The 18,534-nt window shown below is 40.0% G+C and overlaps 1 protein-coding gene across 1 annotated transcript in view; it reads left to right on the plus strand.

Annotated features, from left to right (window-relative positions):
• The window catches only part of ADCY2 (adenylate cyclase 2), a 312,377-nt gene that overhangs the window by 228,438 nt on the left and 65,405 nt on the right, over positions 1-18,534 (plus strand). The window contains exons 13-15 of the mRNA XM_080681480.1: positions 3,338-3,407; positions 6,883-6,980; positions 15,621-15,705. Of these exons, the coding sequence (XP_080537606.1) occupies positions 3,338-3,407; positions 6,883-6,980; positions 15,621-15,705 (253 nt within the window). The remainder of the gene's footprint in view (positions 1-3,337; positions 3,408-6,882; positions 6,981-15,620; positions 15,706-18,534) is intronic.

Raw genomic sequence — 18,534 nt, forward strand, 5'->3', positions numbered from 1 at the left:
GGGGGCCTTGCAACTTAGTGATGAGCTGGTTTTATTTCCCCTTTATAAATTTCACTCATTTTACTTCCAAGCTTATATAATTCAGGATCATTTTTAAATTACATCTTTTTTTCTCAATAAAGAAAAAACTTTTAATAAGTTACCTGTATACATAATTCATAGTTTCGTAACTACACAGTTCTGGAAATGAGTATAGTAAAAATTTATCTTAAATTTTATTTTCTGTCCTTTTTTTATATTAACAAACCTTTGATTCCTCTAGTCTCATAAAAGAGGACAATTACATAGTTCTACAGCTAATGTAATAATAATAACTGCCAAAAATATCTATTTCCCTGAATCTAAAGATTATACCCTTGAATCAAAAAGTATTATTGCCTTTTCAGCATGGCTCAGTGGTTGAGCATCAACCTATGGACAAGGAGGTCACAGTTCAATTCCCCATCGGGGCACGTGTCAGGTTGTGGGCTCAATCCCCAGTGGGGGGCATGTGAGAGGCAGCCGATCTATGATTCTCTCTCATCATTGATGTTTCTATCTCTCCCTCCCTCTCTCCCTTCATCTCTGAAACCAATAAAAATATATTTTTAAAGTATTGTTATATATAGTTCTCAGTTTTAATGGTGATTGTTCTGGGATACATTACTGACTTCTGTGCCCCGATTGAAAGTGCATGGCTTGTCATTGAATCTTGTGGGACATTCACACTCATCATGGTCGGCACCATGAGAGTCTTCCTAACTCTCCAGGGGTTCTGGGCACAGCGTATGCACATAGACCTGGAGATGTCCCTCCTCAGATGTGCTGATCTCCTGGGGTAACTTGTTGTTAACCCAAATCTGAGACCTCATGTACATTTAGGGGCCCTAATCTGAAATCAGTAAGTGGCTGATTACTGGATAAAGTGTAACAATTCACCTGGCCTTTTCTCCTGGATCCTCAAAGGCCTCCATTCTTTATTTTCTGAATATATCTCAAAGAGTCCAAATGCATAGACAGATGTGCAATGGATTAGAAAGTTCTATATTAATTAATTCCTGTGAATTGTTTTTTGTTTGAACAGATGTATTTTTTTTGGAATTTTATGTAAAATATCATTTTATCTCTAATGTTTTCATATATGTATATGTTCTCTCTCCCTATATATAGATATAAATATAAACAAGGTTATATATACTTGTAGAAATATACATATATATGCATATTCATTATAATTCAGATTATTATATTTGTAATTATAAACATACTAGAGGCCCGGTGCACGAAATTTGTGCACGGGGGTGGGGGGCGGTTTGTCCCTCAGCCCAGCCTGCATCCTCTCCAATTTGGGACCCCTCGAGGGATGTCCGACTGCCCGTTTAGGCCCGATCCCACCTAAACGGGCAGGCGGACATCCCTCTCATAAACCAGGACTGCTGGCTCCCAACTGCTTGCCTGCCTGCCTTCCTGATTGCCCCTAACTGCTTCTGCCTGCCAGCCTGATCACCCCCTAACCACTCCCCTGCCAGCCTGATTGATGCCTAACTGCTCTCCTGCCAGCCTGTTTTCCCCTAACTGCCCTCCCCTGCAGGCCTGGTCACCCCTAACTGCCCTCCCCTGCAGGCCTGGTCACCCCTAACTGTCCTCCCCTGCAGGCCTGGTCCCCCCCAACTCCTCTCCCCTGCAGGCCTGGGTCCCCCCCAACTGCCCTTCTCTGCAGGCCCGGTTACCCCCAACTTCCCTCCTCTGCCGGCCTGGTCACCCCTAACTGCCCTCCCCTGCAGGCCTGATCGCCCACAACTGCCCTCCCTTGCAGGCCTGGTCCCTCCCAACTTCCCTCCCTGCTGGCCATCTTTTGGTGGCCATCTTGTGTCCACATGGGGGCAGCCATCTTTGACCACATGGGGGCAGCCATCTTGTGTGTTAGAGTGATGGTCAATCTGCATATTACTCTTTTATTAGATAGGAATTAAGAGAAGTTAGGAAAGTAGAAATATAAATTCATCAGTTAATGACTCAAACCAGTTGGTCATTGTTGGTGTTTATTTTTAGATATTTTTCTTGATGCACACATTTCAAATTTTTCTTACTTTGTTTCAGAAAATGTATGTTAATTTTATGGCCAAATGTATGATTATATTAGGCACTGTGTACCCGCCTTGCTTGGTCATATGTCTGGTGTCTCCGCTTAACTTATGATTATATAGAGCATTCCAGTTAAAAGTTCTGTCATTAAGCTCTTTCTCTATTTCAACTACTTTCTTAAGATAGATTTTTGTGAGTCAATCAGTGAGTAAGCATGCATACCTCCATATAATTTTTATTTTTTTAACATCTCAGAGATACGTATGTATTTATTCACATATGTGTTTATGTTAACATACTATTAGTGATCTGAACTGCTTGATTCTTATATTAGTATTTTCAACTGATACTTTTGAAAAACATCTTCAAATACTATTTTTACTTTATAGAAATAAAAAAATAACGATGATTTTACTTATATGTGGAATCTAAAAAACAAAATAAATGAACAAGCAGAACAGAAACAGACTCATAGATACAGAGAACACTTTGATGGTTGCCAAATGGAAGAGGGTTTGAAGGATGGGTGAAAAAGGTGTAGGGATTAAGAAGTACAAATTGGTAGTTACAATAGTCAAGGGGATGTGAAGTACATCATAGGGAATATAGTCAATAATACTTTAATAACTATGTATGGTGTCAGATGGATACTAGATTTATCATAGGGACCACTTCATAAGTTAATATAAATGTCTAATCACTAGTTGCACACCTGAAACTAATATAATATTGTATGTCAACTGTAATTGTATGTATTTAATTGAAAAAAATTATTATAAAGAAAACAAAACATAACAATGAAAGTATTTTCAGTAAGTATAAAAGAGGCAAAATCTCCTCACCCAGAACTTGAAGGGACTCTAAATGGGCTTGACGTTCTGTGATGTGTTGCTTGGTATAAACGCAGAAATACAGTGCTTCTCTGTGGACCAAATGCTTCAGGACATGACACTACCATGTGATTTCAGTAAAACATCAGGGAATGCATTTAATAATGTACTTGAACCCCTAGTTATTTAATTAGGATAACTTGAGTCTCAAGCTGGTACAACAGATGGTTGTTAATATCACATTTTCCAAGGAGGGCAGTGTGAATAGGAATATTATATTTGCGGATTCCATATCCAGTTATTTGACATTATACCTTTTTTAAAATATTCAATTTTGGATGATTTACAATAAAGAAAGAAGAATGCAAGTCACTTTTTTTAAAGTAGTTCCAGATGTTTGGTTGGAGGTTTGGTTTTATGATGTCTGCCCTTTTTATTTCTAGGCAGTGGCTCAAGTCCGAAGACATTCAGAGAATCTCATTGCTTTTCTACAATAAAATACTAGAAAAAGAGGTAAGCTATATTTTTCTTTAAAATCAATCATTTTTTATGACATTTTCACTTTCCAAATTTGTTCATGAAAGTATACTCGTGTTTTTTCTTACTTATGACATTTAAACTGCCTCTAGCTATATCCAAACTCTTTCTACCTTTTCTATAATTCTTCCATGCATATATTGTTTTGTCATAGCTCTTGCAACCAAGCTTCATCTCTGGCTAGTCATCATTCTCAGTACTGCTGGTGATATGTGATGTCTGGAACACACCTGAGATTGGGAGCTTAAAGAAAGGAGCATGAACTAAACAAATCCTTCCTGATAAATTTACAGTGACTTTGCACAAATGATATCAACTTTTTGACAAAAATATGAGATTTACATTCAACGTGTTTGTGAGAATTAGGAACCTCAAACTTTTAGGTTTTGTTGCATCTAAATACTTTTACATTATGACTCATAAAGTAAGAGCTATTTCAGGCACACATAATAAGCAGACATTTAATTTTTACATGTCAAGTTTAACATGGATTTGCTAAAATGAATTAAATAATTATTATAGAAAGGACAACTGCTCTAGGTCAGCTTTATTTGACTTGCCTTTTGTTTTGTGTTGATCTAGAAAAGGAACAAGTCAGAGCTGATTTTTATTATCCAACCATGTAATTACAGTCTTAGTTTGAACAAAAGCTACTGTATTAAAAATGCTATTAAGGGAATTCAGTTCATTGTTTTATGGATATTGAATAGAAAAAAATCAAATACCAAAATTTCTCCCAGAATTCATCCGGGTTGGATTATGCAGTTACACCTAAATTTTCTTTTTTTACTAGTGGTCAAGAAGATCAATTGTCTGCTTCTAAGTCAACATATTGACTACAGATGGTTTACCAAATTGATGTTTTATATAATTCATTACTATTATTTTGACCCTTTTTTCCTTGAATAACTTTAACACATACTGATGGTTACTTAATGTGTAAATGGTAAAGTAGTCCCTTCCTGGTAGAAGTCCATCTCCTTTATTAATACTATAACTCATAGCTCTGCACAAAGTCCAGCAGAAGGGAAAAGATAAGGATATAATTGAATGCGTAGAATGTAATCACATTTCTGCGCTTTTGCTAATGTAGCTCCTTCATCAACATGTAAATTATCCTGGCTAGTAAGTCACAAAATTCATCAGAAAAATATTCTAGCAAATAGAAGGTGATCATAATTTTAAAATGCCACTTTTGCTGACATAGCCCATGAGGACATATTTGCAGAGGCCAACTTTCAGGCGAGGTTGAGAGAGCATTGAGATTTAAGCTTGCTTTTTGCCCATGTATCCCCAGCCTACTCTTCAGCCCTGCAGGAAGGATACAAGGTAGCAAGGAAGAGAAACCTCAATTCACCACCCAGAGATCCAGCATCCCTCACTAAAACCCCAGTGGCTAAAACCCCAGCAATCCTATCTAATAAAAAAGTAATATGCAAATTAACCATCACTCTGCTACACCCACAAGCCATGCCCACCAGCCAATCAGGAGCAAGTATGCAAATTAACCCAACCAAGATGGCTGTGGCCACGGAGCGAGCAGGAGGCTTGGGTTTCCCCAGTAATGGAGGAAGCCAAGCTTTCTGCACACCCTGGCCAGCCTAGGCCTCCACTCAAGGCTACAAAGTTTCAATTACAGAAGATAAATAAATCCCAACAAAAATGGTGGCAGCCACAGAGCTGGAGAGAGCAGGAGGCTTGAGTTGCCCCCGGTGATGGAGGGAGCCAAGCTTTCCACACACCCTGGCTGGCCTAGGCCTCCACTCAAGGCTACAAAGTTTCAATTATAGAAGATAAGTAAATCCCAGATACCAGGGCCTCCACTTGGGTCGCTGGGCACTGTGGCTGGCCTGCAAACCATCACAGGACCCTCGCCCAGGCCACCCCACGCCCCAAAGGAACCCCCACCCTGATCCGGGACACCCTTCAGGGCAAACCAGCTGGCCCCCACCCGTGCACCAGGCCTCTATCCTATCTAATAAAAGAGTAGTATGAAAATTGACCGTCACTCCAACACACAAGATGGCTGCCCCCATGTGGACACAAGATGGCCACCACAAGATGGCCAGCGGGGGGGGCAGTTGGGAGGGACCAGGCCTGCAAGCAAGGGCAGTTGTGGGCGATCAAGCCTGCAGGGGAGGGCAGTTAGGGGTGACCAGGCCAGCAGAGGAGGGAAGTTTGGGGCAACCGGGCCTGCAGGGAAGGGCAGTTGGGGGGGACCCAGGCCTGCAGGGGAGAGCAGTTGGGGTGGGACCATGCCTTCAGGGGAGGGCAGTTAGGGGTGACCAGGCCTGCAGGGGAGGGCAGTTAGGGGCAAACAGGCTGGCAGGAGAGCAGTTAGGCATCAATCAGGCTGGCAGGGGAGTGGTTAGGGGGTGATCAGGCTGGCAGGCAGAAGCGGTTAGGGGCAATCAGGAAGGCAGGCAGGCGAGCAGTTGGGAGCCAGCAGTCCTAGGTTGTGAGAAGGATGTCCGATTGCCCATTTAGGCCCGATCCTAAACGGGCAGTCAGACATCCCTCGAGGGGTCCCAGATTGGAGAGGATGCAGGCTGGGCTGAGGGACACACACCCCTGTGCACAAATTTTGTGCACCGGGCCTCTAATTCATACTATAACTTCCCATAGCTTGTGGAGCATTCTGTGCAGATACAGCTAATGCAGTCTGCCAGTATTGTTAGGGGGTCTCAATAGCATTGCCACAGAAACTTTATTTCCTTTTATTTTATTATAAAACTCTTTTGAGAGGCAGTATAGTCTCAGCTGCAATTTTGGTTGTCGTTTTTCCTGCATAACTCAGGCAGGGGCCGTCCCAGGTGGGCAGCTACACTGGTCAGTGTACGGTCCTGGATGGGATGGAAAGCCACGTGGACAAGTGGAAAGAATGACCATCAGCCAGGCTCAGACAAGCAAACAGAATGAATGTGGACCTAGACAAAGCCCGCCGGGCTTCTCTATCTTATAAATCTACACATTACCTCTAAGTAGCATTAAAATAAATAACAAAATAAAAGACTAAAACAAGTAAATTAAATGAGGAAATTACATTTCCTCAGTAGCATTCAAAAGTGAAATATTAAGTGAAAATTTATTTGCTTTCCCCAAATAAATGTGGGCAACAAGGGAACCAGGGCTCCCACATGGTTCACTCAGTCACTCATTTGTCTTTCTGATCAGGTGCTTTCTCTCCTTGATGGAGTGATTGATTCAGTTACCTTAAAATGGGTTTCTGAGCAGGTTGGCGTGTAAGTCATGGTCTTTGGAAGTTACATCTCATTTGGAGGGAGGAAGTACTCATTGCTGGAGATGAGCAGCCATCATCTTAGCTCATTTGTGCCACAGTCTACAATGTAGGAGTGTGATGCATGAACTGGGTAGAGGTAGGCTGCTAGATGACTGCTTCAGCCCTTCTCTTACTGAACTGCCACTCACAGTTTCCTCCTTCTCCCCTTAGTACCGAGCCACGGCACTGCCAGCGTTCAAGTATTACGTGACCTGTGCTTGTCTCATTTTCTTCTGCATCTTTATCGTGCAGATTCTCGTGTTACCAAAGTAAGTGCATGCGGTTCTCCATTGGGATTCTCACCTGGTACCATCCTACTGGTGTGAGAAGATGGTAATTTCTAAAACAGAGGGGTTATGTACCATACCACAGTGACGGTGGAAAGGGTAGACCTCAGGATCTGTGAAGTTAAGTGATCTCCATGCATCATGTTTAGTTATAGAAATATTGGATTTTCAAAGTGGACATGTGGATTCCATGTTCCAGTGTTTCCTTCTGCCTTTGACTTCCATATTACTCTGATGCCCAGTTTAAGAAATATAGCCCAGGAAAACTTTACCAAAAAAAGGCAAAATTGCCAGATGTTGTTTCTAATATACAAATAACATCATTGTATATTGAAAGGACAAAACCTGCTCTGGGCACACTTAGCCCACCCATTCATCCTGATTTCACAGTCTTCTCCATGAAGTCCATGCCCTGCCCCCATCTCTGATTGTTACAGGTCACTGTCAACTGCCTCTCCCAGGACAGACCTGAAAGACAGGAGGAACCGGGTGAGCTGGATTTCACAGGTTCACACTTTGGGGTGGACTCCTGCTAGTCCCACCTGTTGGTGAAAATCCAGTCACTCTATGATTCCTGGATTGTTTTTCTCCCTCACCTTAATGAATGAAATGTACACCAACTGACTTCCTTTAAAGAAACAGATTTTTGGCCAAAACCGGTTTGGCTCAGTGGATAGAGCGTCGGCCTGCGGACTGAAGGGTCCCAGGTTCGATTTCGGTCAGGGGCACGTAACTTGGTTGTGGGCACATCCCCAGTGGGAGGTGTGCAGGAGGCAGCTGGTCGATGTTTCTCTCTCATCGATGTTTCTAACTCTCTATTCCTCTCCCTTCCTCTCTGTGAAAAATCAATAAAATATATTTTAAAAAAAAAAGAAAGAAACAGATTTTTGCCCTGGCTGGTTTGGCTCAGTGAAGGGTCTCGGGTTCGATTCCATTTAAGGGCACATGCCCAGGTTGCGGGCTAAATCCCCAGTAGGTAGTGTGCAGGAGGCAGCCAATCAATGATTCTCTCTCATCATTGATGTTTCTCTTTCTCTCTCTCCCTCTCCCTTCCTCTCTGAAATCAATTAAAAAAAAAAAAAGAAACAGATTTTTCCCATTCTAAGAAAAAGAAAAAAAATCTCTTGTCTTTTGATAATTGGGGTTATAGACATAAATTTTAGGGTAAATGTTCTTTCCCCTTATTATTACCTACTTTGTTAAGGCAAAGCAATCATTTTTAATTTAGTATAATTTAGAGCATTTGCATTTAACTTCAGGGGCACAGCCAGCATTTGTGGGCAACTTGAATTGCTAAGGCTGGGTTACATTCTGTCTCATTGATAGCAAACTAGAAATGAATAGTTTGTCTCTCTGTGTACTCCAAAGGATATTCTTTTGGATACTGAGCCCATTCAAAGGCTTTATAGAAATATAACAAATCAAAATATTATCATATATGTACAATCCAAAACTATCAGACCCCTTTTAGGAAAGGGTTCCCACTAGATTTCCTCTTACTAGCATGTGTGGGCCATTTGAGTCCTTCTAAAACTTAAGTGAAATTTGCTAAGGTCAACTTACAAGTTTTTCATTTTTAAAAAAGTTAACAAATTAAGTTCCTTCTAAGTGCCAGGCCTGTGCCACATGATTCAGGAGAGAAACAATGGTCCCAGCATGCACAAGGCTTACAGGCTGGGCATTGCCCTGGCTGGGTGGCCTAGTTGGTAGGAGTATCGTCCCATACAACAAAAAGGTTGTGAGTTTGATTCTGGTCAGGGCACATACCTAGATTGCAAGTTCAATCCCTGGTCTGGGCATGTGCAGGAGGCGACTGATTGATGTTTCACTCTCTCCCTCTCCCTTCCTCTTTCTCTGAAATCAATGGAAGCATATCCTCAGGTGAGGATAAAAAAAAAATTCTTACATCTCTGTCATGTATTTTGATTACTAATTTATACAATCCTCTCAGAGAGCAAAATAATAAAACATTCTCTTTCTTAAAAAAGTTATATAGATGATACAAGTACTACCAAGGGAAATGGACCCTTATTATTACTCTCAAGTAGATAAATTCATTCATTTTTCTGTACCTTCCTAGTAAGTATTTTTTATATTTTCTACATCATAATTAAGATAGTTTATCACCCACTAGAAGGAGTTGGAAGAGAGGAAAGTGAATCAGCGTTTTAAAAGATGATGTCAAAGGATGCCCTAACTGGTTTGGCTCAGTGGATAGAGCGTCAACATCCAGACCAAAGGGTCCTGGGTTCGATTCCGGTCACAGGCACATACCTTGGTTGTAGGCTTCTCCCCAGCTCTGGCTCTGGTGGGGGCTCATGTAGGAGGTAACCAATCGATGTGTTTCTCTCACATTGATGTTACTCTCTGTCTTTCCCTCTTTCTTCCACTCTCCCTAAAAATCAATGGAAAAATATCCTCAGGTGAGGATTAACAACAAAAAAAAACAAAAACAAAAAAAAATGAAGTCAAAGATGACAGACTTCCAGGAACCAAGAAGAACATTTCATGGTATTATACTTTTAAAAGAACATACAGGAGATGTCTGCTCTGTCGTTGCTTTTATTTTCTTGTCTCTCTTTTATTGAATTGTGTATTTATGAGGACCCATAGATATGTTATTTATTTATGGTAGTTCATTCTCTCAGGTATCATCACCAGTTATTATGTGTGTCTTGAGCAACAAGTTAGACTTGGAGTGTGAACATTGTGAATTCTGTGCTGGTTGCATTTCCCTCTTTGTGTTGGCAGTCAGAAAGTTCAAAGGAAGGCCTGCGGGCTCCTCAGATAAAGAGTTGAAACTTGAGTGTGTGTGTGTGTGTGTGTGTGTGTGTGTGTGTGTGTGTGTGTAACTCACTGAATGACTTATTACAGGGAAAGGACACATTAAAATTAGCCTAAGGAAGAGACACATAGGGCAAAGTCTAAAAGGGGCCCAAATGCAGGGCTTCTGGCTGTTCTTCTCCCAGCCACCATGTGTGGCAATACCCACCAAGTATCGTCAATCAGGGAAGCTCACCCAAGCCCTTGGTGTCCAGAATTCTTATTAAAGCTCAATCACGTTCTGCCCATGTGACTACCTGTTGGTCTCCAGCCTCCTCCTGATGTGGGGCTAACATATTGAGTCTCCAGTCCCTTCCTAGTTGAGAACTGCACCTCCTGTACCAGCTTTATATTGTATTGTATTGTATTGTATTGTATTGTATTGTATTGTATTGTATTGTATTAATCTTTTCCCTTCATTTTCCTTTCATGTTAATAGCCTCCCTTTTTTCCTTTTTTAAAAAAAATTCTTACTATTAAATTCTTCAAACATACAGAAAAAAAAATTCAGAAAAGTACAGAGCATAAGATAATAAGCATGCATGTGCACAAAACGCACATTTCACAGATGTTAATCTGGTGGTATATTTACTGTAGATACGTTTCTATGTTCTAGGGTCCATTATTGTTTGGATAGCTTCCTATAGACAGCATCTATTTTTATTTTGTTTGTTTTTTATGTGTTCAAACAGCTATCTTTATATTAATATGCTTTATTTGTATTTTGATTTTTTCTTTGATATATATGGACCCACTTTACCCTCTTATTTTCATTTACCTTGCTTTTTTTTTTGTTCTCTACTTCCCTTCCTAACTTCTAAAGGATTGATGAGATTTTTTTATTAAGTTAAAAGGAAATATATGTATTCTTAATTAATAAATTCTAAAAGTAATCATTATATTTCTTGTATAATTATTTCTTATCATTTTATGTCCAGATGATAATTATAGTCAATATTTATTTATTTACCCATATTGTTTACCAATTCTTTGCTCATCAATGCTTTTTAAAAATTCCTTTCTTCACTTTTCTTCTTATTGATATATATTATTTATTAGTTCTTTTATTAAGGGTCTGTGAGTTCCCTCAGTTCTCATCGTCTTTGCTAAATATCATGTGTAGGAGGTGCACAGAGCATTGATGGAGGGACCCATATCACTGCTTGGGGGAGGAGAAGTGAGAGCACAGAGGGAAGAGGGTCGTGGCACTAAATGGAATTCCAGAGAAAGGCCTTATTATTTACCCATTTAAATGGTTTATAACTAATATAACTTTCAGACTTTTTTGGTGGGGAAGGCGTCGGTAATCTCTGCTGGTTTCTTTCTCAGCAAACGTGCTTCCTTGTCCCTGTCAGAACCATCTTTAAGCGATGAATTGGCTGGGAAAAACCAGAGAGGAGAAAGGACCTAGTCCTGAATCAGCCTTTTCCATTTACTGTAACACTACACTTGATTAAAGTGCCAAAGTCGAAAATCCTCACTAAAAAAATGGGACTTTTCTTTCCTCATGACAGGGAGGAGTCAGCTTTGCTTTTCAGTAAGTACATAAATCAGTTATACTTGGGTTTTAAAAAGAAAGAGCTTTGCAACCAGAATGTTAATTAAAATTGGTTATGTTACATAACATCATGGTATGCTTAATGGGCCTGAACATGCTTTTGATAGAACAGGCATGACAAATGGTTATAATTAAGAGCTTTTGAGCAGCCATTACTTTTGCTTGGTGGTATTTCTGTTCCCCGAGATAAAGGGTACCTCCACCTGAACAAGAGGGTCTGTGCGCTGTGGACCGGAACACTGGATAGCCTCAGGTCAAGCATGTCAGTGAGAATTTGAGCCACTCTGGGTCTGAATGCCAGGTTGTGACATCGTACTCTGAATACAAGATCATATCATCTACAAGTAGAGATAGTTTTACTTTTTTGTTTCTAATCTGATGCCCTTCTTTTATTTTTGTGCCTAATTTCCCTGGCTAGCTCCTCCGGTATAATATTCAATAGGAGGAGCCATAGCATACATGTATTCTTGGAACAGTGAGCAAGATTTTTATTGTTTCCATCTTTTTCATCTTTTCAAAATTTATTTCACTCTTTTCATTGTTAAATTATATGCTTTTGAATACACTAGTCAAATAAGAAATCACAAGAGAAATTAGAAAGTGTTTTGTATATCAAAACATAACTTCAAATTATCTGGTATGTACCTTAAAGTCATTTAGAGAGGAATTTGTAACTTTCAAATGCTTAAAAAAAAAAGAAAACGAGACAGTTAAAATAAAAAGTCTCTGTTTCCAATTTAGGAAGCCAGGAAAAGAAGAGCAAATCAAGAATGTAGAAGGGAATAATTGATAAAGAAGGAAGAAAAATAATCAATAAAATAGGAACCAACCAATACAGAAATAGTAACGCCAAAAGTTTATTTTTTGAACAAGTTTAATTATTCCTAAAACATTATCAAAACTGATCAAGAAAGAAAAAGAGATAACCAGAAAGTACCCAAACTAGTAATATAAGGAATAAAAGGGAATCCACTGCAGAGCCTACAGACATTGGCAGGATAAATATGAAATGTTATAAATTACTCAAGGCCAACAAGATTCAAAATTTAGATGAAATAGAGAAATTCATTGGGAGGAGATTCTATCAAACCTGACACATAATAGAATAGAACATTTAAATGTGTATGTACATATTAAATTATTAAATTTAATTGTTTTAAATCTTCACACAAAACTTCACATGCAGGTGATTTTCTGTATTAATCCTATACATTTTAAGAAAATAAGATGGAAGGAACTGGTCAAATATTAACGAATTTTGTAAGTGTGAATGGATAAAAATATCCTATTCATGGACAGAAGCTCAAAGATTGAGGCTACAAATCAAAGGCCACACTTGTGTAGTATATATGGGAGATCAACTTAAAATTAAAAGAGCAAGTTTGGAAATAAAGATGGAAAATAGTTATTCTGAGAAACAGCTTACGGAAAAAAGAAAGCAGCAGTAATATAAATTTCTGACAATACAGAATTCAAATGCAAGGCATTCAACATTACAAAAAACCTATTATGGTACAGTCACCAAGAAAGTTTAACAATCATAAATCTTTGTGCACTCCAGCATCTCTTTGAAGTAAATAAAGAGAAACTATTAAAATGTTCAGATATATTGACAAATCCACAATCCTATTTAGAAATCTTAATGCATTCTAAAATTGACAGACTAAATTGAGTCAATAAGTCAGCCCACTGGGGATTTGACTAACTCTTCAGGCCCTCTGAATAGATATATTTAGAGAACATGCTTTGTTTCTAGAAAAATAGAAAATACATATCATTTTTAGAAAGCCATAAATCATCATAGAAGTAGATCCTGTTTATCACAGTCCAGAAGAAAAATAAACTGTCAAAGTATAAATCATAAGCACAATCTCTGATCAAATCTGTTGAAATTAGAAATAACAAGAACAGACCAAAAATAGGCTCTTTGTAGAATTTATAAATTAGACTTCTGAATTACTCTTGTATTAAAAGGAAATTGAAATTGAAATTACAGGCCTTTTAGAAAAGAATGACAATTGAGTAGCTATAAATCAAAGCTATGGGATTTGGCTAAAGCAGTAATTATAGGAATATTTATGTGCTTAAATACATTTATTAGAAAATATAAAAGATTGGCAACAAGTGACAAGCAAAAGAACAATTTAAGTTTAAATAAAGAAGAAGGAAAGATTTTTTTAAACTTAAATCAGAAACTAATAATCTAAAAACTATCAGAATGCATAGACTTTAATAATATTCCAAAAGCTTTGAGAAAATCAACAAATGTGCAAAGTTTCAAAAGTCTGATTTAAAGAAAAAAGATAAAAATAACATTTAGTGCAAAAAGAAATTACTTCAAATATGGAGGCTTTAAAATTTTTAAGAGAATAACATATTTTACATTTGAACATCTAAATAAAATGGATAATTTTCTAGGAAAATTATCAAAATTTACTTAAAAAATAGAACCAGTAAACATGACAGAAATGTGACATACCTACTTCTAATCATGGATCAGGAATATAATTTCATGAACGCAAACATCACCCACACAACTTAATAGAGAAATACCTTTTAGGCAAATCTCCTAAGATATCTGGGTCTCAGTTTCTCGTCAGTAAAATGAGGTGATAATATTAACTGCTATCCAGGAGTAAATTAACTATACAAATAAAGTCCTTACAAGAGTGCTTGGCATGTAGTAAATGATCTATGGATGTTAGTTTGTGTCATCGTATCATCATATCATCACCATCACCTCATCAGACAGATGGTTTTATAGTTGAGATTTACCAACCCTTCAATAAATGATTACTCGTTTGTTATCTAAACAGTTTTGGACCTAAGAAAAAGAAATAATGTTTCTGAACTCAACCTTATGAGGCTGGCATTACCTTGTTATTCAAAAGGAACCAGGTGAACATAGAGTCAAATGAAACTCTTGAGAGCTTATTTTATAAGAACAAAATGGACGAGAAAGGTGGCAAACAAAACTTCAGCGGATGAGTTACTGTGTCCCTCTTTAGTCCATCCCTCTGAGGTGTGCACTGCTTCACAGTCCCCTCCCTCCTCACTGTCTGTCTAAGCAGGAGCCTCTGAGCGTGTGTAGGGGAGATGATGAGGCTGGGGCAACTGGTGGTAGTCAGGGCCTCTGTGGCCTCTGACCAGGGTCTAAGGACTGGAGTGATGTCTTAAGGAAGGATGTTCTAGAAGGTAAGGAGATATACAGTGCTTATCTCTACTAGACTGTAAGCAGCTAAAAATATGGTTGACATCTTACTCATCTTTGTAACATTGCAGCCTAACATAGATGCATGAGATGAGTCAATAATATAGGTGTATTTGGTATATAAACACCTTCCCACTAGAGATTTATTTCAACTTGTTGCTGACTTGCATCTAGATCTTCCATCTATTGACATTCGGGGTGTTGCTGCTCTTCTCAGTATCTTCTCTCTCTTCAGTTTCTCCAGCCAGTGTCATTGGCATTAGTTTTATTATGGTCTCAGACACACCTGACCTCTCCTTGGATGTTCCATTTGAATTTCATCTTTGATTATTCATTGTAATTCTTCTCTTTTGATACCCCCCCAACCCCTTTTATCTTTGAAATAAATGAAGGCTTAAGAGGCTTTAATTTTTAATTTTTTAAAGGACCGCTCAGAAGTGTATATAATTCTTATAAATACTTGTAACCTGTTGGTAGCACAATCTGTAACTCAGTGGGCATATTGTTCACATGATCATAGAAAGCTTGTGTGTTCATTGACTCGTGCAAGAATGTAAAAGTCGTGGCCTGTGAAATCTTGGGAGAATCTCAGAAAACATTTAGATGCATTTATTTTTTAAGGAAGTTGAATCTGGTTGGATTGTAGTGGGGAGGGTGAAGACTCAGTGTTTCCTAAGTGAACAGGAGTAAGAATGCTCTGGAGGTAGTAGCTGCCAAAACAACAGCAGGGAAGAGGACACAGAAATGGAAAGTGCTAGTTGCATAGGTGAGTCCAAAAAAGATCATTTTTAATAAAGAACTGTGTATAGGGTGATTTATTAACAAGTCAACCAGACACAACTGTGGACATAGTTTTCTATGGACATATTTTCGGTTTTATTTCACGTTCATTTTCATTTCTCAAAAAATTTAGTGAGGATTGAAGTCCTCATTTAATTAAGTCCTAATTAAGCTGAAGATATTGCTGATGGCTTTCCAGGATAAGAGAAACTCTCCCCACACTAACCCATTCTTTTCTGTCTCCTGGTAGAACCTCCATCCTCGGGATCTCCTTCGGAGCTGCGTTCCTCCTGCTTGCCTTTATCCTTTTTGTCTGCTTTGCTGGACAGCTTTTGGTAGGTACTTCATATATGGAACTTCTTTGAAAACTGTGCTCATAGAATGAAAACTGATTTCTTACTTAAAACAGGGAGGTTATTGACTTACCATTTCAAGATATACAGATCCCAGTAAAGAAACATGTGTCCTTCCTGTCATCTGCCAAAAATACAAACTGATGCAGCTCACACACAACCAAGACACTAATTTGAAGATTATTTGAGATGTTGGATGTCACATCATAAAATTGCAGTTAGGTCCACTTGCTTCTGTCAGCAATTTTTATCATCTTCTCAACATTTTCAGAGTATTTATAACTGTGACTATATAAGTATAATGGGAGACTTTTAGTATACAGGAGAATTAAAACTCAAACCAAATATATCTTTTATATCAACTTTCCAGATATAAAATCTTAGAATATCAAAATAGCAAATGTAAAAATATTTTTTAGTGTTTTAAGGCAATCATTGAAAGCTCTTATGGTTTAGATGCTAGTTCTGGATATAAAAAGTAAATCTACTTGAGTCTAAAGCAATGAGAGCATCCTAAGAAGGCCAACAATGGGATAGAAGTCACAAAAGAGAGCTGATGTTCCATTTTGTTCATTGGAGATGGGTTGAAAGAGGAGAGGCCACTTTTGAGCAGAGTTCATGGGCATCCTCTGTGGAGACACTTCCTTTACTTTTGTTAACCAAAATGTTAATGTCACAAATAGTTCGTTACACAAAATAAACAGGAATAATCCTTAAAATATCTGCCAATGAATGAATGCATTTTATGAGATGTGTGAGGTTAAGGAAATTTCATATTTTTCATATTTCTGGAGTCATGATTTCTTCTTCCAATTAGACTTTGACAAGAGCAAGTAGATGACACAACGAAGGAAGCAGACCTAGAGTGTACAGGGCTCCTGGTCACTTCTCAAGGTTGTGCTACACCCATAGGATGCACTGTGGCTTCTAGGAGAGCACTTCTCTCATTCTACCTGGTTTCACACTTTTCATGTGTTTCTTTATTGTAATGTCATTTTGCTTTTTAAGAACATATGGTAGTATTACTTCCAGCAACATCAGTACAGTGACAGAATAGCCTCTTATGGTTTGGAGCCCCAGGTGTCCATTGTATTCTAGTCTGTGTTGAAATTATTTGCCCGAAAAGTGCTAAGATTTGCAAAGCATGTCTCTGTCTCCACTGCTGACCTCCTCTGCCTTGTACCTTTACAAACTTGTGTGGGTTTCTATTTGCTGGATCATAGTTTAGATTGTTTAAATTGGATTGGAAACTCTCCCACATTGAGACTATGGTTTCTGATTTCCTGGCATGCACACAGCATCTCTTAAAAATCCCCTGAAGATAACCATAAGTTGTAGAGAAGAGAGGACTGGGTAAATATTGACCCATGGGAATCCTTGTCAAGTTCTAAAATGCTTCGTACACAAAGAAGCCTGATTTCCTACGTTCAGATTTTCCTTGGGTGGAAAGCATTTGGCTCCACCCTCTGTCTTCCTGGACTCCAGATCCTTCTTGGAAGCCCATTTCTCAGGTCTTTAGTACAGGAACTATCATTTGTGCTTCTGTTGAAATCCAAACCTCATTGTAAAGCACCTTATATCATTTTGCCTCAATAGCCATAGTTCTCATTTTCTAGTCCAAGGCATCCATTTGTGGGGTGAGGGGATCATCTTATATAATAAAAGGCTAATATGCAAATAGACCATCACTCCAACACACATGATGGCTGCCCCATGTGGGCAAAGATGGCCACCCCCATGTGGACACGAGATGGCTGCCACAAGATGGCCGGCAGGGGAAGGCAGTTGTGGGCGATCAGGCCAGCAGGGGAGGGCAGTTGGGATAGACCAGGCCTGAAAGGAAGGGCAGGTGGGGGTGATCAGGCCTGTAGGAGAAGGCAGTTAGGGGTGACTGGGCTGGCAGAGGAGGGCAATTGGGGGCAACGAGGCCTGCAGGGGAGGACAGTTGGGGGTGACCAGGCCTGCAGGGGAGGGCAGTTGGGGGGGACCAACCCTGCAGGGGAGGGCAGTGGGGGGAACCAGGCCTGCAGGGGAGGGCAGTTGGGGGGGACTAACCCTGCAGGGGAGGGCAGTGGGGGAAACCAGGCCTGCAGGGGAGGGCAGTTGGGGGGGACCAGCCCTGCAGGGGAGGGCAGTTGGGGGTGACCAGGCCAGCCGGGGAGGCCAGTTAGGGTTGACTGGCCTGGCAGAGGAGGAAAGTTAGGGGCAACCAGGCTGGCAAGGGAGGACAGTTAGAGGTGGCCAGGCCATCAGGGGAGGCGAGTTAGGGGCAAGCAGGCCGGCCAGGGAAGGCATTTAGGGGTGACCAGGCTGGCAGGGAAGGCCAGTTAGGAGTGACCAGGCCAGCAGGGGAGGGCAGTTGGGGGCAACCAGGCTGGTAGGGGAGGGCAGTTAGCAGTGACCAGGCTAGCAAGGGAGGGCAGTTAGGGGCAACCTGGCTGGCAGGGGAGGACAGTTAGGGGTGACCAGGCTGGCAGGGGAGGGGTCTTAGGGGCAATCGGGCTGGCAGGGGAGCAGTTAGGCGTCGATCAGGCAGGCAGCGAAGTGGTTAGGGGTAATCAGGCAGGCAGGCAGGCAGGCGAGCAGTTGGGAGCAAGCAGTCCTGGATTGTGAGAGGGATCCCAGATTGGAGAGGGTGCAGGCTGGGCTGAGGGACAACACCACCCCCCACCCCCCCATGCACGAATTTCATGCACCGGGCCTCTAGTAGTGTATATTTAGGGTTTCAAGTTGGGTTTTTTTTTTTTCTTCCCACTAAGTTTCTGTAGAAAAGGAACACAGGGCTGGAGACTGAAAAATGAATCTGCAGAG

The sequence above is a fragment of the Plecotus auritus genome, assembly GCF_963455305.1.
Source record: "Plecotus auritus genome assembly, chromosome: 7".
Lineage (NCBI taxonomy): Eukaryota > Metazoa > Chordata > Mammalia > Chiroptera > Vespertilionidae > Plecotus > Plecotus auritus.